This window comes from Schistocerca americana, chromosome 2, assembly GCF_021461395.2.
Source record: "Schistocerca americana isolate TAMUIC-IGC-003095 chromosome 2, iqSchAmer2.1, whole genome shotgun sequence".
Lineage (NCBI taxonomy): Eukaryota > Metazoa > Arthropoda > Insecta > Orthoptera > Acrididae > Schistocerca > Schistocerca americana.
Window position 1 is genome coordinate 292,183,768 of NC_060120.1, and position 21,526 is coordinate 292,205,293.

Consider the following 21,526-nt stretch of genomic DNA (forward strand, 5'->3'; position numbering starts at 1 on the left):
ACACACGTGTAAAACAACATAGGGCTTACAAGCGTACAGTCATATCGGCGCCCGACGTCCGTGTAGGTACCGTACTCCCTTTGCAAACGCGAACTGAATTGTTGAAAGCAACAGTTATGGTTATAAAGTAATGAGTATTAGGGTATGACAGCGACCGGACGTGATAACGCCTCATGTGCTATGTCCAATGCGATCTGTTCCAAATGGTTCAAATGGCTCTGAGCACTATGGGACTTAACATCTGAGATCATCACTCCCCTAGAACTTAGAACTACTTAAACCTAACTAACCTAAGGACATTACATACATCCATGCCCGAGGCAGGATTCGAACCTGCGACCGTATCGGTCACGCGGTTCCAGACTGAAGCGTCTAGAGCCGCTGGGCCACACTGGCCGGCTGCGATCTGTTCCAAACGATCGAATCGTTGCTAAGGGATGTCACATTCAATTACTGGATGTGCGTGCTCCGTCTGAAATAAATGCGTGAACTGTTACTTAAATGCATCGCGGGACAAAAAAAGTAAAACTGTATTTCTAATATCTGATTTATGACACAAGGCCGTGGTCCAAGCCATAATTCTCTGCCATCCACTACTGGAGACTTCATCAGAGGCTTTAACGGCTCAGAAAACAGTTACGGAATTAAAACGTTAGGCAGAGAATTTTGCCTTATGCCCGTAAATCAAATATCAGCAATATCGCAGATAGCGGCCGTGGAAGTTGACAAAAGTGAAGCTCGCACTGGACATCGATGTCAATGTAACTTCATACAAGTACACACCATCGACGGGTGTTTGAGTGATTAGAATTGCAGTTCTCTGTGACAGGTACGACTGCCTTCACAGTAGATTAGTGTGGTGAGCCGTGGCGGGACTGGTGCCAGGGCTATCTTTGGTTAGGCACTATCGATTCCCTCTGGCAGAAGTCTGTCTTTGGAGCCTGGGCCGGCTCAGGATATAGCGGGCAGTACGGGGTGGAAAAGGGAGAACAACGTTGGGCACGGCACACTGAAGTGCGCGTATCAGCGAGACGTTGGAGAGACGACAGCGAGCACGGTGAGCCTGAGTACAGGCGGCAGTTAGGGCTTGATCGTACTGGGGTCAGTAACGGCGGGCCGGCGCTGTGGCTTCTTGGCAACCTCGTGAAGCTATGCATGTACTCGCTTCCGTGAAGGAACACGCTGTTACTATCGGACTAAGCAGCGTCTGGTGTCTTTGCCACATCGATCCAGCAGCTGGCATCAAGTGAAGTTCAAATGGTTCAAATGGCTCTGAGCACTATGGGACTCAACTGCTGAGGTCATTAGTCCCCTAGAACTTAGAACTAGTTAAACCTAACTAACCTAAAGACATCACAAACATCCATGCCCGAGGCAGGATTCGAACCTGTGACCGTAGCGGTCTTGTGGTTCCAGACTGCAGCGCCTTTAACCGCACGGCCACTTCGGCCGGCCAAGTTAAGTAATTCAAGTCCTACCAACGATTAGTGAAATATAATTATGATTGCTCTTGCGGCAGCAAAGCGTTGCAAGGACTGTGATGTAATATTTCATGCCTCTTATTAAGTGTTTGCAAAGAGATTAATTCATTTGTGGTTTTTTATAACAAGCAGTTTGTAAAGTTTGCCTGAATGGCGTTTCTTAATGAAATTATTATTTGATTTATGATTGTAATTCTCTTAATGATTTATCTATGATGCAAATAAATATGTTGAATTGAAATGGTCACTGTATGGGTCAAGTCCTTCCACTCCCTTTATATTAAAGGGTAAGGAAATTGCAGTTCAAAATAGAAATAACGTTCCATGTGGTTCGTCTTTAGTGCTGTCACTAGGCCTGGTAGAGAATGTAAAAGAACTGAACAGCGTCAGATTTTGAGTGACCACTGAGAAGGACACAAAGGTGCCCGGTACTCGTGTGAGACAGCATTATCAGAATCTCACTCAGCTTCAAATGTGGCTCATTGCAGGTCTCCATTTGCCCAGCTGGTCGAATCGTACAACATCCAGATTTGTGGGGCACACAGTCGCCATAGTATCCCAATTCTGGACTGCCTGGGAGCGTTAGAGCAGGCGTACTCATCGACAAGGTTCTGTTCGACCACGTCTGAGCAACACACAAGGGTCGATCGCTGCACAGTGCACTAAGCACATCACGACGTCTTCTCATCTGCGCCTGCCGTCTGAGAATGGGCCTAATGGGCACTCAGCGACATTCTGTGTTACCCCGCACCACTCGTCGGAGAAGAACAGCAGCCGGACTAGGGAATTATCGTCCCATGTGACGGCTGCCAATAACACGAGCGTGAAGCATGGACTCCTGATGAGTGGCGCCCACGGTATTCAGCGTTGAGTCACAGTTCTGCACTACCCTGGATGATCAGCGTCGGCGAGTATGACGGCGACCCTGTACATTCTTCCAGTGTTTTGTAGAGGCAGAGCGTTGTTACTTATTGCGTCATGGTGTAGGGGCCCATTGGGTATGAGGTCAGGTCGCGGCTGGTAGTGACTGAGGGAACTCGGGCGTCACGGCCATCCTTTCATTCGACAGTATCGTGGTGCCATTTTTCAACAGGGCGTCCGCACATGGTTTGTATCTGTATGAACTGTCTACTTGTTGTCGAGGTACTCCGGTGGCCAGTAAGATCCCCTGACTGTCCCTGAGAGAACACGCGAGGGACCAGATCGGACGTCAGTGCAAGTAGCCAGCATATCGAGGAGGGCCAGTTACAAAAGTTGCGGGCCTCAGGAGAAGATAGAATGGCGTTTCGGCACTCATTCGAAACGGCCAGAGGGCGTGCAGCGTCTAATGATCAGTACGGTCATACAGCCAATAACTTCGTAATTTGACTCGATTTTCTAATCACTGAAAGAAGTTCACATTCCCTGTAAACCCGTGAAATTTCATTTAGTTTCCACCTCTACTTCTGCTTGCTCGCCTTCTTTTGTCAGACAGTGGATGCAACAAACTGCAACATTTGTTCAGAGAAGAAAAATAAATTGATAAATTGAGCAAAACAGGGCAAACTTCAGTGACGTGTTTTAAGGATATGACTGATCAAGATAACAGTAAGTTAAGAAAGGATATTACAGGCGAGGCACTTGATGAAACTAAATTGGTAAATAAAACAGTGTTAACTCTGGAAAGTAAAATTACAGGGGAAGTGAAATCACAGTAACTCAGATAAAGTAAACTATGGGCCATATAACTAGAAAGGATAATTTTGAAATTAATCTATGTGGGTTTATTTGCAGTATCCGCGGTTAGAAATGATGTGTATGGGAAGCGTGTTTGATCTTTCAGTACCAGATTGTGTATCATGGAAGTAATTCTTCTTCTTTCAGTCTTACATTTAACGTTAATAACCGTTATCTCTGACAGACAATTGGCAGACTCTTTAGATGCATCTAGTTTAAAATTTTTGTTCTCACAAAATTTACAACGATATATATTTATCTTTCAACCCTACGTTCGCGTGACAGCTGAAAAGCGCTTAGTTAAATAATAAATGATGTAGAATACTACACAAACCTCACTCTGTTTTTTATTAATGAGAAATATTATTGACTTTCGAGTACGTGTACCATGTCGTCGAGATTGTGTCGCCCGTGGGAGATAAGAGCACATAAGGTCGTGATATTTCCATGCGAAATTTCGATGTAAGACAAAGTGTACGCTAAATGATAACATTTTGCGGTTGGTTGCACGTTTACTTCATAATCGTGTGGTGGAGCCTACATTCATCTCCGTCGCGCCGGCCACGTACGTTCTTGTGAACAAAACTATTGTGAACGCTGTCCAACTCAACGAAAAATAATCATATTCACTGCGAACTCCATACATCAGGAGAGGTGGCTACTGGCTATCAGTTGTTTTTAGGAAACGGCGATGGTTAAGGCCAACTAACAAATGACACTAGAATGTGAACTATCCAGGCCTCCTTCCCGTGTATTTTAAGACGTGGAATTTTACTAGCGGTTCATGTGATTCATTCTGTAGTAAGGGCTTCCGCCAGACTTGTATACGTTAATTAATTATAGGAAATTATGCTGAAGGAAGTGAAGCAGAACTGTAGCCTGTGCCCGATGTTATTCAGTCTGTACATAGAACAAGCAGTAAAGGCAACCAAAGAAAAATTTGGACTGAGAATTTAAGTCCATGAATAAGAGATAAAAACTTCCAGATTTGCAGATGGCACTGTAATTCTGCCAGAGACAGCAAAGGACTTGGAAGAGCAGATGAACGAAATGGACAGTGTCTTGAAAGGAGGATATGAGATGAATATCAACAAAATCAAAATAAGGATAATGGAATGTAGTCGAATTAAATCAGGTGACGCTAAGGGAATTAGATTAGGAAATGAAACATTTTAAGCAGCAGAAGAGTTATGCTATTTGGGCAACAAAATATCTCATGGTGACCGAATTACAGATGATATGAAACGTAGAGCGGCAATGGCAAGAAAAGTGTTCGTGAAGAAGAGAAATTTGTTAACTCGAATATAGATTTATGTGTTAGGAAGTCCTTATTGAAGGTGTTTGCACTGAGTGTAGCCACGTATGAAAGTGAAAAATGCACGATAAGCAGTTTCGAAAAAAAGAGAATAGAAGCTTTCGAAATGTGGTGACGCAAAAAAATGTTGAAGATTAGATGGGTCTATCATGTAACTAATGAGGAGGCGTTGAATAGAATTGGGGAGACAAGTAATTTGTGACACAACTTGACCAAAAGAAGGGTCGGTTGATAAGACACATTCTGAGACATCAAGGGATTATTAAGAGAAGGGAAGCGTGAGGGATAATAATCATAGAAGGAGACCAAGAGATGAGTACAGTAACCACTTTCAGAAGGATGAAGGTTGCAGTAGTTATTCGGAGATGAAGAAGCTTGCACAGGATAGAGTAGCATGGAGAGGTGCATGAAACCAACTTTCGGAATGAAGACAACAACAACAACAACAACAACAACAACACGCTGTAGGTGGAAGAGGAGTACGTGGCTGAGCGTGTCGCAGCAGATGAGGTATGTGAACACTGCAGACACCGGTCATCAACACAGCGCGTGTTCGCCAACCGTATTCCGCATACAGATCATAGTAAGATGCTGAATGGAACGAGTCTGGCAATCAAAAGAGTATCATAACAAAATCTTATCGCAAGACCTCTCACAGTTATTTCCCCTTAAGATCACGAAATTCGAATTGTCACAGAATTTTTTTCCGCAGTGTTATGATAGCTTTTACATACCCTCAGCCGCGTGTTCGGTGTGGCACACATGCAGACTGATCTAAAGCCTTTTTTGAGATTCTAGGCAACATCACTCTAACTGGTTAGGTCAGTGTAGATACAGGTAGCTGGAGATGCAAAGTACGAACCTCGTAGGCGGAGGTGACCTCGACAGCGCGGTAGACGGGCAGGTAGAGCTGCGAGGTGAGCGGCACGACGATGAGGAAGGCGACGCACGACATCCAGAACTGCGTGCCGTGCAGGTACATCTCGGAGGTGTTGCCCAGCAGCTCCACCGCCGTCACGAAGCTGCGACGGCCAGCCGGCCACACGACAAACGCTCACACTCCGCACGGCTTACGCTTACACTTGTACAAATACACTATAACAATCTAAGAGAAAAAAAAGACGCACTACGAAGGAATTATCCGAATGAGATGGAAATCTGTAGGTATGCTGCACATGTTCAGACAAACAGACGATTGCAATTTCAAAAACTGGATGATTTATTCAACAGAAAGAGGTTCACATATTGAGCATTGGTCCACGTCTGGGTCTTATTCGATTTGGCATTGATTTGGCTATCCTCGTGAAGGATGTCGTGCCAAATTCCGTCGAACTGGCGAGTTATATTCTCAAAATCCAGAGTTGGTTGGAGGACCATGACCATAACACTCCAAATGTCCTCAATCTAGGAGAGATCCGACGACCTTGGTGACCAAGGTAGGTGCGGTGTGCGTACTGTAAGATGGCTCTGAGCACTATGGGACTCAACTGCTGAGGTCATTAGTCCCCTAGAACTTAGAACTTGTTAAACCTAACTAACCTAAGGACATCACAAACATCCATGCCCGAGGCAGGATTCGAACCTGCGACCGTAGCGGTCTTGCGGTTCCAGACTGCAGCGCCTTTAACCGCACGGCCACTTCGGCCAGCTGTACTGTAAGACCTTCGGTACACACACCATCAGATTATTTGACTTGTCGCTCTAACGAAGTAGGCGAGTGTCAGCAATATGTCTCGTGGTCTTATCGTGGCGTGTTTATCTTCTGCCGTTAGGTCAGACGATAGAAATGCCACTTGCACACTTAGAGTAGTAGATCGACAGTGACCAACTTTAAACAGAACTTGATTAATTTTCACACACATTTATTAAAATAGTAACAAGCATAAACCTTACGTAACTTGATTCTGGATGCTATTTACAATTGACTATCTGAAGTTCCTTTGGTCTTGGAACGTTAATCTTATTCTCACATATCTCTGATACTTGACAAAGTGGCTGTACATTTCTCTTCATGGCTATGTACAGGAATATGGTAATCTTATTAGGCGCAGACTGAAACTTGACTAAAGACTGGTACAGACTAATGTAGACTGGTACAGACTAAATGCAGACTGACTAATCGGAGGTCTGTACACTCGTTATAATACCTTGCGCGAGTGTGATACGCGAGGAGAAAAGGTTCTGCGTTAGCAGCAATCTCATTGGCTGCGTTACATATTAATACGCGGAATTTGGTCTGTCTCTAAGGCAGCGCCATCTCGTAGTGCGGAGATGGACAAGTGCTGTGCCTGCGCTGTTGCGCTCTAGTGGGAAAGTTGTGTACCCGCTGACTATGCGGAACTATATACACAACAGTAGGGTTTTTCAAGCGCAAAGGCAGGCAGTGTAAGCGCTCGCCGTGAGCGGGTGGCCGTTACCTTGCTGAAATGTGAGCCCAGGATGGCTTGTCATGAAGGGCAACAGATCGGGGAGGAGAACGTCGTTCTGTCAAATTGGCGCATTACATTTTCAAAATCCAGAGTTGGTTGGAGGACCATGACCATAACAAAATTTCCTCAATTTGGGAGATATCTGGCGACCTTGGTGTCCAAGGTAGGGTTTTTCAAGCGCGAAGACAAGCAGTAGAAACGCTCGCCGTGAGCGGGGGGCCATTATTTTGCTGAAAGGTGAGCCCAGGACAGCTTGCCATGAAGGGCAACAGATCGGGGAGGAGAACATCGTCGCCGTACCGTTGTGCTGTAAGAGTGTGGCGAATGACAACCAAAAGGGTCCTTCTGTGGAAAGAAATGGCACCCCAGACCATCACTCCTTGTTGTTGGGTCGTATAGAGGGCGACAGTTGGGTTGATATCCCACCGCTGTCCGGGGCATCTCCAGACACGTCTTCGGCCTGGAATCTCATTGGCAGGAGTAGAACTGTCTTCAGTAATGAATCCCGCTTCGAACTGAGTCCTGATCACGAACGAACAGCGCTGGGATACTAACCTGATTGTCGCCTCCATACGGACCGACAACCAGGAGTGAAGATCTGGGGTATTATTTCTATCCTTAGATTATCTGCGGCGCCCTTACAGCACAGCGGTACGTCAACAATATTCTACTCTGATGCCCTTTATGGGAAGTCATGTTGGGCTTACATTTCAGCAAGATAATGCCTGCCCGCACACGGCATGAACTTCTACTGCTTGTCTTCCTGCTTGCCAAACCCACCTTGGCCAGCAAGGTCGTTGGATCTCTCCCGATTTGAGAATGTTTGGAGCATTATGGGCAGGGCCTCCTACCATCTAGGTGTTTTGACTATCTAACGCGCCAACGGGACAGAATTTGGCAGGATTCCCCTGTGGAGGACATCTAACAAGTCATTCAATCAATGCCAAGCCGAATAACTGCTTGCATAAGGACCAGAGGTGACTAACGCGTTATTGACTTGCTCAAAAAATATTCAATTGTGTGTGAATTCCTAAGGGACCAAACTGCTGAGGTCATCGGTCCCTAGATTTACACACTACTTAAACTAACTTAACGCTAAGGACAACACTCACACCCATGCCCGAGGGAGGATTCGAACCTCGAGCGGGAGGGGCCGCACTATTAGTGACATGGCGCCCCTAATCACGCGGCCACTCCGCGCGGCTGACTTGCTCAATTTAGGAAGCTCTTTCTCTTGAATAAATCATCTAACATTTCTGAAATTGTAATCATTTGTTTATCTGTACATGTACGTCACATCCACTGATTTCCATCCCATTCGGATAATTCCTTCGCGGTGCATCATGTTTCTCGCCTTTGAGTGTAAAATCCGTTGTAAAATTTATGATGTCTATAAAACTATTATTTATTGCGTTGTACTTAGTAGCTATTTCGATAATAAATGAAACAGTAGCAATACACCATCTCTGCCAACCACCATTCTTTAAGGAAATTGATTGAAATTATGAAGTTTGATGAGTACTGCTTGTATATGTTGGTGTTTTGTGTGACTATGAATGATGAGTAACTGTACTCACAAAATTGCGTGAGTATATGGATTCTTCTTTTTTGTTGCCAGTTTCATTTACTAGAACCGGTGATTTAAATCGTAATTGTTTTAAGAGCGTTGCCTGAATATGTGTTGATGTCACGTGAATGGAGTGTGTCGTACGTCCTTGCACATGAAAGTTTCCTTAATGCTACGTTAGACGTCACAGTATTATTCTGGTTGCGGATGAAATTATGTGAATGTTGATTCTGAAAGTGACTTGGGTGATTGATCCTATCTGCCACCAGTGCGAGAGTCAGTCGAACAAAATTTTAGGCTCTATGTGCTGTAGTTCTGACGATAAAGCGTGTCATTGCCCTGCAAAAATACACAGTGGTTCATAAAGATCCATCCAATTTCACAAGGGTGTCTTCTACATGAACGAAGACAGTCATTTGGGATGAATATTGACTTGCGCATCTAAACCAACACCCATTGTTAAGCTCCCGGTTCATGTGATTGCAGGTTCCATTGTAACTAGCACATCTCACTCCCTCACTCGTTTATTACCCAACTTGCGAAGGTTCAGAACGACGATAAAACAGCAACAACATGCGTCCTGCATTCTCCATTTCAATAGATGCAATTCAGTTAGAACTGTGCGGCGTGATTTTTGCCAAGTGTACTGCACTGCCTTTTTCTATGCCTCAGCTACTGAGCGGCCGTAAAGGGTGTATGGATCTCGCTTTTAACCAGTGGCGTCCAAGGTCCACTGTGAGTGGACGAAACCGTCTACCTGGCTCCACCTTGGAACAACTTTGGCTTAGCTGGGGCACCGCATGGCAAAGGCTCTGACTCCAGACGTGCTCTCAAAAGTATGGAACGACTTTGACTATCGTCTGGATGTTTGTCAATAATGTAATACTAAGGCTATACAGGTAGATATTATTTTTTTGTTTTTTTACGAATTACGGGTTGCTGTATTAACTGTGCATATGCGCTACTTGAGAATACCGTGGTGCCTTGCCTTGGCCGTTAATGTAAATAATTAACACACGAAAGTTTAATTTGTTGTAAATTATCATATTCAGATTTTGTTTGACTTGTATCCATGGGGAATCATTTGTGACGAAAGTGTAGTAAGATAGCGAAGGCTTTTAGGTTCGTAAATATTTGTAAGCAACACTTATTTTGCGACTGTTCTGTAGAAAACTGTTGCGCTTTTGAAATGACTGGCGGGTCAGAAGACTCCGGACACGTTCCGGTAGGAATACAAATACCCAAGCCGGGGGAAGGCGGGGGGGGGGGGGGGTTGGTGGGTTTTGGGAATGTTTCGTGGCATTCCCTGGCAGGTGTCGTCGTTCTGAAAGGTACAAAGGATCAACAGAAGTATGCATGTATCCTTGGGGAGCATGTCAACACCTACATGTAGTCTGTTTCTCCCTGGCACGACGGCGTCTACCAGTAGGACAATGCAACGTGTCACACAGCTTGCAGTGTAGATGCACCATGATGAGTTTACCGCACTCTCCTGACAAGTAACCTCGTCAGGTTTAAACCTAATCGAAAATCTACGGGACCGCCTCGATCGAACTGTTCGTGCCATGAATCCTCAACCGATAAACCCAGCGCAGCTGGCCACGGCGCTGGAGTCGACATGGTCCCACATCGCTGTTGGTACCTTCCAGAACCTCACTGACTATCTACCTGCATATCTCAAAGCGGTCTGCAGTGAAAAAGGTGGTTGCGCCGGCTTTTGACGGGTGTAATGTGACTGGACAGAGTAAATGTGTGATGAGGTGAATGGTCCTTAACCGAGGCTTCGTGTTGTCGGACAGAGAAGTTGTCGTGTTGCACACGGACCTGGCGGCGAGCGAGATGGCCATGGGCAGCGGCGGCATGGAGGAGCCGCCCAGCAGGAAGTCGGCGGCCGCCTGCCCCGCGTCGCCCGCGCCCGCCTCCGCCCCCGCCGCCCCCTTCTCGCCGGCGCTCGCCCCCGCATCCGACCCCGCCTGCTCACGGCGGCCGCGCAGCCACTCGCGCACGCCGTAGAAGATGCCGACGGCGCAGGACACGAGCAGCACGGTGGCCAGCACGCTGTAGTCCTGCCACGAGAAGAGCGCGTCGCCCTCGTCGCCCCCGCAACTGCCGCCCCCGGGGCCCGGCCAGTCTCCCAGGCCTTCGTGGCCGGCCGGCACCTGGGGACACGACGGAGCGTAAGCCGGCTGTGCGCTCCGAGAAGGCTCTGCACAATAAGGCTTCAACCTTCGATCGATCACGTATTGGAAACCACAGTCAAAATCAAAAATATTTTTTTACAATACTTAGCTACACCTCCCAGCTACCTCTCTACATAGCCATCGCTCCGACTTAGACATTTATCGTAGCTTTGTACCAACTTCCCAGCACCCTCGTCATAGAAAGCAGCCGCCTCTTAGTCCAAGCATTACGGAGAAGTGATTGCAAAACTTATTACCTGAACAGTAAATAAAAATAAATGTGAGTGTATAGGAAATTAAATTTTAAATAGAGTTCCTGTTTCATGAAACTCGATGCAAGATGGCCAACATGGCCAAAAAAATCACCAAAGTTGTAGAAAACTGTTTTTCTCAGATACTTAATCTACTATAGCTACAGCCGAAAAATGTTAAATGAGAATATCGAAGGGTTAAAAAAGAGCTATTAACTGACTTATTAGAAGTATCGATTGATTTGTGACGTTTCGAAGTATACCGAAAAAACAGTTAAAAATCTCGTTAACGTTCACCTTAATAATCTTGTTAACGTTCACGTTGCCATACTTGCTGTTTACTTTAAGTACAGCCCGTGGTAAGTCAAGAGAGGAAGCTGTTCGGAAAACTAAAAGATCTCAGCAGATGGCCTTACAGTAGTGGTTTTAGTCTTTTTTCTTCTCAAAGAGTTATGATACCGCGCTAATAAATAACTTTTACCATTTCATTAATTGTAAGGGTCAAAAAAGACTTCGGAAAAATTGCACTTTTGTTTTTATGGAAATTACTTTTAAAGAAAGAAAGAAATTGCTGACGTTCTTTCACATATTAAAAAAAAAATTCTATGATATTCTGGAGCTAAGATAACTTTTTTTTTCAAAATATCTGATGAACATAGTCAACATTTTACAGCGAGATGCTTGAAACCGGTTAATATTGAATGCTTTATATTTTCAAGCAAAAAGTACTATGATGTTTAGCTGATCTTTAATATAAATAATTCAGTAATAAAGCGAAGCGTGCAAGCGCGGATTACGCCACCTGGAGCGGGCGGCAGAATAGGGGGAAATGGCATGAAGAAAATAAGCTTAAAATAGCCACTGTAGGGACATTTGTCGAGAAGGTCTAGCCAGTTATCGACAGCGCATTTTTTTAAAAAAATCTATGTATCGCAAAAAATAATTAATTTTTAATTTTTCAAACAGGATCGTTTTGACTTACTGTGGCCTATACTTACAGTAAATAGCAAGTATGGGAGGCTGACCGCTAACGAGATTTTTAACAGTTTTTGCAGCATATCTCGAAACGTAACGAATTAGTCGACACTTCTAAAAAAATCAATCCATAGATCTTTTTAAGCCCCACAACATTTAATATTTTCCGATTTTTAAAATTTTGCGGATTTCTTTTGCCTTATTCCTCACTTTCGGCCGATTGTTACGATTAAGAAACTGTACTTGAAATATAATTTACTATACACTCATATTTTTTGTGTAAATGTATGATTTTTGCAAATTTATCATGAGGCCAATCACAGAATGCTTCCCTACACTGGTCTGCAGCCTTTTGTATGTGCCAAAATGCTACCTAATATCTAGCGCAAAGAGGTAAAAATCAGAGAGAGCCAAGTCCAGGCCGTATGGTGGGTGATCAAATACTTCCCATGGAAAACAGTGCAGGAGTGTCATTCCTGCACCTGCAAGTTCGGATGAGAATTTTCACGAATAAAGCAATGTATCCCGCGTCCGGCCATGCTGATTTAGGTTTTCTGTGATTTCCCTAAATCGCTTCAGGCAAATGCCAGGATGGTTCCTTTGAAAGGGCACGGCCGACTTCCTTCCCCAATCCGATGAGACCGATGACCTCGGTGTCCGGTCTCCTCCCCCAAACAACCCAACCCCAAGGAAACGTATGACAGTAACGTTATGTGGGCTGCATGAAACCAGGCGGAACCCCTCAGCACACACTTCATACTTGGTGGGAGACACTATTGTTGTAGGCATCTTTACCTGCTCACTTTGCACTCAGAACTGAAAACTGTGACGTGACGTAATAGACGGGCAGACTAAAGACTTTGCAACACATCTGCGCAAAGCTTCTCCGAATTTTCACTGTGGTTTTTATTTCGTGACCGATCAGAGACTGAAAAAAAATAGACTTCGTACTAAGCAGTAATGGGTTTGACAGAAGTTAAACCAACAAAAACAATACGCAATTGAATTTTAGAACAAATTTATAATACAAACAAATGAAGCTTATTCAGGGCTTAACACTATATGAATTTTTGTTGTAATTTTGACCAATATTACCTCAAAAGATATATGTGACACTTCTTTGAAACACCCCACTCGTAAGAAGGCACTACAAAAAGTGAGTTACACATTACTATGGCACGCCAAGTAGCTTTTATTGAATGCTGAAGTACTCTTCAAAATGACACAGATAGTGGCACTACTTTTCAGCATTGTCACCAAGTCTCCGCAAGCATCGGTCGGGACGTTCTATAATCGTTTAATATCTCTACTATAAAAATTCTCTTCTTTATCACGAGCATCGACAATAGCTGTATTAACATTCTCGTCGTTGGAAAATCTCTCTCTCTCTCTCTCTCAAGATGTTCATTTAGATTGCCAAAAAGATAGAAAGCTTATGTGCAAGATCTGGGCTTCCCGACGTCCATCACCCTCGGCCTTGGTGAAATTGTTGGCACCATTTCACTACTGCTGGTCACGACAGCTTACTTGTTCCATTCACCGCTACAGTTTCATAGCGAATCTGTGTACAATTTAAACGTTTTGCCCACGAGAATCGTACTATACCGCTCACTTCAACTCTGGAGCACGTTTCCAGTTGCCAGGCCACACTACGATGTACCTGTTCTGTTATCCATACCGCAGGAGAACTGTGTCTGTAGGAAACTGGGAACATGTACTATCATCTGACAATACGTCACTGCTGTTGCGCAATGTTCTTAGTGAGGGATAGCATGTGAAACGTACTTTCTAAAGCCCCTCCGTAATACCACAAGAAGTCATTTTTATGGACTGCTAATTTTATTACACTAATTTAATTGCGATGCATTCTGATCCTTTGGCGCTCATTTTCAGGCAAAAAGAAGTACAAGACACTAAAATACTGTTTACATTACTAAGAATGCTAGCACAGTAGTATCTGATTACAAGATTAGTTTGAATAGTGTGAGCATGTAACATCATGCAAGTATTTAAGTATAATGCCAAAGAGCCATCTGAAATGAGATGGTCACTGAAAGTATGTTTAGGATAGGTGAATGTGAGATGTAAGATTGTTGGAAGGGTTCTGGGAAAGTGTTATCGATCTGTAAAGGAAATAGCATGCAAAAGACCCAATGTGACCAATTACAGATCACTGTTCAAGCATTCGAAGCCCTTATGAAATGAGAGATACGCTGTTAGGAACGTAACAGGACGTTATGATCCATCTGAAAGTGAAACAGAGGTGCTCAGGGAACTTAAATAGTGTTACTTGGAAGAGAGGCGATATAGTTTTCGCAAAACGGAGTTGAGTTCTCAATATACAACCGAAACAGCGATTGCAGTTGTTGATTAGTGTAATTTAGGTATGATTATGATGTCCATGTATGTTGCTGCAAGTACCTCTGCTTCTCATATGGAAAATATAACGAACTAAAAATATTTCTTGTCAGCCTCATAATTTACATAGGCCGTATGCTTTTGATCAGAAATCTCTTTCTGAGTACTTCATTGACTACGTGAAACTGCTACATGCAGCCACCTGAGTAATGACAATGAATGAACGTGCATTCTCAATGTAATTCTGTGTAGCAGACTATATTCAATCGTGAACGGGACATTGCGGTTTGTGTTCTGCTCGGCTTGCCAAAACAAGGACCGTGGTCAGGAAGTGATGTTGTCTCGTAATTGGGTGGACACCACAGTGACGTCATTCGTACATTTGACCACCGTTGTGAGACACATAGCATTGGAAGGCTGACTTGTCGTTAAAAACACCAGTTGACGACTGAAACCTACAAATTGTGGCTCATAGGCACCCACAATAGAATGTAACAGAACTGCGTGCTGCCTTTTTGGAGGCAACTAGGAGATGTGTGTCGACCAGATAATGTGTAACAGTCTCCAAACGAACAACTGCTCTTCTAAGCCTCCATTATGCCTAACAGCACAAAATCTCTGTCGAGCGTTATTTAAGAGCTGTTGAATATGGGACAGCATCCTCAGGCCTATTGTCCAGCCGATACCGAACATTTTGGCTTATATTTTTAATTTCAAGATGATAAGGATGGATTTACTACGCCCACTTTGTGAATATCTGCGTCCAGGAGGCATCAGTCAACCAAATGGCATGGTCTCCGGCATCTGCTGATGCGAATAAATGTCTGCGACCTGTTGAAAGTTGCTGTACATCGTAGCAGGAACGTTCTTCACACAGTGGATGATTTCAGGAGAATGGGATGGATTTGACCAGAAACACCTTGAACAGCTTCTGGACGGTATGCCAAGGAGGACCAAAACATGTTGCAACGCATGGAGCAGAGGAAAACAGTGCTGAATGTTAACCAGTAACAGAGTTTGATTCCACATATGATGAAGGGCGTGCTTCTTCGAACAGACTGCTTTTATTCTGGTTATTGTTTCATCATAGAATGAAGGCTTTTACGGCAGGTGTTGTCATCACTTAACACTTCCGGGCAGAGATGCTGTGGTCCATAAATAAGTCTCGCCCCTGACGTTTCGCCTTCGACTGCGGAAGGCATCCTCCGAGGACAATCGGCGAACTGCAACGACAGGAAGAGTGAGCGCTGTATATATATGCCATCCAGAGGGCGCCGCTGTAAATCACGTGACGTCGGCTGTGCTATGATCTCTGATATTGCCAACTTTCTCAATTGAAATTAATCGATTGTCACGCTGTTGCTGCAATGTTGATAGCCATATCTTATCCAGCTTAATGCCTTCATACTTTCTATTAAAATTATTGCGGTGTTGGGCAATCTCAATGGCCTCTCTGTACATTCGCGCATAATAATGCGACGTCTTTGCTATGACGGTCGTCTCACTAAACTTTATTTCATGATCATCTTCCCGAAAAACATGTTCCGCTACAGCTGATTTATCGATCTGTCCGAGGCGGCAGTTCCTTTTATGTTCACCCAGACGGCTGTTGACGCTTCTTTTTGTTGTGCCTATATAGACGTTTCCACAACTGCACGGAATTTTATAGACACCTGGTGTAGCTAGAGGATGTCGTTTGTCTTTTGCGGATCTTAAACTTACTTTTGTTTTCGTGGTGGGTCTGAAAACAGTTTCCACATCGTACTTGCTTAAAATTGTTTTTCTTTTTATCTCAGAGTATAGTTATTTTTTAAGACTTATTCCCCCCACCTGTCTAAGCCACACAAGCAAAACATTTTTAGAGGAGATTGTTGAAGACAGGTAACAGTATCACGGAAACCACGTCGCAGGCAAGCGCGCTTATGGTCTAGTTGCAGGGCAGTGAAGTGCGTGCGACATTACGTGCATGGCGGAAGCTCCCGCCCCAGAGCTGGACATGGTGGACTGCTCGGCTCCCAGCATGCCTAGCGGCCCTGGCAGTCTCTCCGCCGCTGTCGGTCAGATGAGGAGATGCGCCACGAGGTGAAGAGCGCGGGCGACGGCGCGCTCAGCTGCGGGGCCACGCTCTCCGGCTTCCTGCAACACGCCACACACATAAGCACCACTGCTCAGCGCCTCGGCGATAGGCAACCAACACCACTGCTGCGCTTCGCGCCGCTGCCTGCGCTGACGCTCGCAGGCGTATACAGCGGCGCCCACACACACAAACCACCCCCCCCCCCCCCCCACCCCCCATGCACGCACGTGACATGAGGCGAACAAACACAAAAATAAAGTCTGAAAATCAGTACCTTGGAATAAAGAAGCTGCTTTTTCACCTCCATTTAGTAGCTGCTATTTATCTATCACTGAAATCACTGAAATCTTAACATTACAGAAAAACTGTCGGAAAAAAGAGGCCTTTTAGGGTTATGCGGTACCTCATCCAGATTCCAGACAAAAGTTTATCTAGAAAAATCACGTCGTGTGCATTTTGAAACGCTGGAAACACGGTCATATAGTGCAGGGCAACGGAATGTGCAGAGGAACGTGTTCTATCACCTCGAATTAGCATGTTATTGTGATGTGTCCTATATGCTTTCCTGTAGTCCATTATTTCGATGTTGCTATTACTTTAACACACACTGTATGACATGACGACGACTTCTGTGCACTTTAGGTGGATTTTTCCGGTGTTTTTCTCGTACTCTGTACGGTATTAGGGTCACGCAACTGTTTTCTTGGTGGATAGCTCTTTTTTGTTGCACCTGTATCGTGCTTTCATACAATGGTTGAATGTTGCTGTTATTTTCTCCTACCTAGTACACTGGCCGCCAGTATGGCTATATTTTGCATTGTTATTTATCTAGTCGCGTAGTATCACAAAACCCTCCATATAGTTCACAAAGTACAAAATAAAAATTTAAAAAGCTGAATAAAATGGGCATCCTCCATTCAATGCCACCCATACCTTTACAGTGAGGTTGAAGCCTTCCGTCTTACAAGTTGGACAGACCAGCATATTAGTCCAATGTTTGGCTATGCCTCAGATCATGGTTCACCTCACTCTTGCATCAAAGTTTGAAAGGTGACCATATCGGTGTGCTTGGGCGCTATTTCTGTTTGCCTAAAGTGTCTGCGTCACTCTTCATTGCATGGCCACAGAGGCATGATTCAGTAGCACGAAGAGGCGCAATGAGGACGCGACAAATGTGCATTTAGAAGAATAATCTCACACAAGTAGTGTTTCTGCGAAGGGAACAGGAGACTGCAAGTTCTCTATTGCTTGCATGTCCACCACTCAGTGGACCTAGATTTGAAGCGGGTGTTGCCTGAGAGATCCTGGTGTATGGGAGGATGAGACCTGTTTTTCTACACTGACCACTTAGCTAATAGCCGGTGCGTCGACCTTTGGCACAGATAATAGCGGCGATGAGTCGTGGCATTCAACCAATGGAGCCGTGGTAGGTCACTGGAAGGAGTTTGCACCACATCTGCAGTGAAAAGTCACCTAATTCCAGTAAATTGCGGGGCGATGAGCTCTGACGCCACGTTCAATCACATCCCCGATGTGTTCGATTGGGTTCAGATCTGGCGAGATGTGGGGCCAGCACGTCAATTGGAACTTCCACTGTGTTCTTCGAACCACTCCATCACACTGTTCACCTTGCGACATGGCGCATTATTTGGTTGAAAAATGCCACTGCAGTCGGGAAACATTATCTACATCTACATACATACTCCGCAATCCACCATACGGTGCGTTGAGGAGGGTACCTCGCACCACAACTAGCATCTTCTCTCCCCGTTCCACTCCCAAACAGAACGAGGGAAAAATGACTGCCTATAAGCCTCTGTACGAGAACTAATCTCTCTTATCCTTGTGGTCTTTCCGCGAAATATAAGTCGGCGGCAGTAAAATTGTACTGCAGTCAGTCTCAAATGCTGGTTCTCTAAATTTCCTCAGTTGCGATTCACGAAAAGAACGCCTCCTTTCCTCCAGAGACTCCCACCCGAGTTCCTGAAGCATTACCGTAACACTCGCGTGATGATCAAAGCTACCAGCAAGAAGTCTAGCAGCCCGCCTTTGGGTTGTTTCTATGTCCTCCCTCAATCCGACCTGATAGGGATCCCAAACGCTCGAGCAGTACTCAAGAATGGGTCGTATTAGTGTTTTATAAGCGGTCTCCTTTACAGATGAACCACATCTTCCCAAAATTCTACCAATGAACCGAAGACGACTATCCGCCTTCCGCACAACTGCCATTACATGCTTGTCCCACTTCATATCGCTCTGCAATGTCACGCCCAAATGTTTAATCGACGTGACTGTGTCAAGCGCTACACTACTAATGGAGTATTCCAACATTACAGGATTCTTATTCCTATTCATCTGCATTAATTTACTTTTAGCTATATTTAGAGTTAGCTGCCATTCTTTACACCAATCACAAATCCTGTCCAAGTCATCTTGTATCCTCCTACAGTCACTCAACGACTACACCTTCCCGTACACCACAGCATCATCAGCAAACAGCCGCATATTGCTATCCACCCTATCCAAAAGATCATTTATGTAGACAGAAAACAACAGCGGACCTACCACACTTCCCTGGGGCACTTCCAGATGATACCCTCACCTCCGATGAACACTCACCACCGAGGACAACGTACTGGGTTCTATTACTTAAGAAGTCTTCGAGCCACTCACATATTTGGGAACCAATCCCATTCATGATCGTCATGAAGGGGTGTACGTGGCCTGCAACCAGTGTACGATAATCCTTGGCCGTCACGGTGTCATTCCAGCTCCACTGGACCCATGTGATACGCACGTGAATATTCCTCAGAGCATAATGGAGCCGCCGCCAGCTTGTCTCCGTGCCGCAGTGAAGTGTCAGGGAGCTGTTCCCCTGGAAGAGGATGGATTCGCGCCCTCCCATCGTCACGATGAAGAAGTTATCGGGATTCAGCAGACCATGCAACGCTCTGCCACTGCGCCAACGTTTAGTGGCGGTGGTCGCGTCCCCATTTCAGTCGTAGTGGCCGATGTCGTGGTGTTAACATTGGCACCTGCATGTGTCGCCTGTTGCGTATGCCCATCGTTAGGAGTGTTCGGTTCACTGTGTGTTCAGACACACTCGTACTCTGTCTAGCATTAAAGTCCGATTTTAGTTCCGTCACAGTTCGCTGCCTGTCCTATTTTATCAGTGTGCCCAGCCTAGACGTCCGAAATCTGTAAGGAGGGGTGGCCGCCCGAGCTACGTCGTCAAAATTGCCTAGACGTGGAGTCACCTTAGTTTCGCCACGTTGAAGACACCCCACAAGTCGTGCAGTTTTCGAAATGCTCTTGCTGAGCCTCCGGGGTATCACAATCTGGTCTCGGGCAAACTCAGATAGATCGCGGACCTTCCCCATTCTACACACGGACACCACTCCCACTGATACTACTTGCACCGTGCCTGAGTCTGACTTGCAATCATTTCTTGTCACGTGACGCTGCTATCGCCTGGACGTGTTTATATCGATAGTAGGTCGGTGGCCATAATGTTCTGACTGATGAGTGTATACTTTAGCTGCTTGTAAGGCTCTCAAAACTTCAGCAGGTTCGACGTGTCCGTAGCCAGGAAGCCATTTGCAGTGTGTAGGCCACATTATTCTCACTAACTCCCTTAGTGAGACAGCCACTCCACTAGCTGCAGGGGCCTGTTATACCAAACTGATGAACAATGTTCTGTCACATTTCACAGCAATACCACAGCCGAAGTCCCCAACGCGTCTGTGTCGCAGCATCATCACGTACTTACCAGTTTGGACAAAATAGAATTACGGCTCTCCAGATTCCACTTCGCCCATTCAAGGCGAGATCTCTGCAAGAGCATTCGGTCCAGCATTATTGTCAGACATCTGCCTTAGGCACTGCCCAATTGCAGGCAGCTTTGAGTGTCGTAATTGGATTAGGATGGTGTGTCCATGCAGTGTAATATTTCTACAGAGTATCAAGGTCTTTATTGAGTTTAACCTGAATTTCTTCAGCGGTTTTGCCCTGGCACACTGTAGTCAGATCGTTCTTTCGTACCTGCCCTGCCTTTGAGCTGAGCGACAGGCGCCACCTTGCGCAACTCTGCTGTGACCCACACTGTAAACAAGATGTCTGGCTGGAGCTTCCGCGTCGCCGGACGTCCTCACCTTGTCCATACACTGTCAACAACAAACACACCAGCTTTTCGCTGTTGCGTGAGAAACGGAAATTTCCGTAGATCGTCGGCTGCTGGCGGAGAGTCATTAGCAATGTAGGTAGTAGATTCAGTAATGAATAAAAACTCTGGATTCCATATTCCAAGCGTGCGGCAGGGGCCAAGAGTGCCCTCTTGCTGCATCTTGGGAGACCTGTGCTTGTGCAGTTAGGTACCAACAGCCCAGGTATGGAACTGCAGCTAGAACAGGGGCTAAGTGAAAAGTTACTTATTTGTTATATTTTCTTATTTTGATGTTATCTTTATACGGTCTCCGTACTGGACGTATCGCTTGTAGCTCTCATATATCTACAATTATTCTGCTAATTACTGTCGAGTATTACTTCCCTAGTTACTCTCAAGGGCGTGGCACATGATACTTGTTCTGGTCCCAGTAATAGTGTATTCCGTAATTTTCCACTTTCGTCTGAATTATGAGAAGAGTGAATGGTTACACGCCAGTGCTGCTGGTCTAATATCACCCCAAGCCGCAGCCTAAGTCTGTAACGCACCCTTGTGCCGTTGCATTCGAGTCGGTGGCGGCCAGTTCGAATCTTGGCAGAACAAAAAAATTTTCATCGCCAGTATTTGCCCGGCGAGGGGAGGAGAGCTGGGGGCATAAAGTCCCTGATGACCAGAGTCTGATTCAACATTTGTCATTAAATTCCCAACCTGTTCTCAGTGTCTCGGGGTGTAAGAGCATGTGGCACTGGCGATGGTGATCCGTCCGATGGATGGGGACGTTAACCCCGGTGACCCCTCTGGGGATATTTTATTTTATTTTACATGTCTAGTTCTGTAGGAGAGAACTGAGTAGCAAATGTCCATCGTCATGCAACAAGTCAGTACATGAAATTAACACCTGAAAAGTTAATACTAGATAAAATAAAATGAAAACGAATCCAATATAGACGACATGATGCTGAGTGTATACTAGGATAATCAAAAATATGAGACAGGAATTAGCTTATTTTTTGCC

The 21,526-nt window shown here is 45.2% G+C and overlaps 1 protein-coding gene across 1 annotated transcript in view; it reads right to left on the reverse strand.

Moving 5' to 3' along the window:
* Window positions 1-21,526, reverse strand: part of LOC124594914 (sodium-coupled monocarboxylate transporter 1-like) — a 118,046-nt gene that overhangs the window by 75,544 nt on the left and 20,976 nt on the right. The window contains exons 2-5 of the mRNA XM_047133394.1: window positions 16,235-16,408; window positions 10,515-10,667; window positions 10,333-10,427; window positions 5,375-5,534 (exon numbers count right to left, since the gene is read on the reverse strand). Coding sequence (XP_046989350.1) covers window positions 5,375-5,534; window positions 10,333-10,427; window positions 10,515-10,667; window positions 16,235-16,294 — 468 coding nt within the window. The 5' untranslated portion in view covers window positions 16,295-16,408. The remainder of the gene's footprint in view (window positions 1-5,374; window positions 5,535-10,332; window positions 10,428-10,514; window positions 10,668-16,234; window positions 16,409-21,526) is intronic.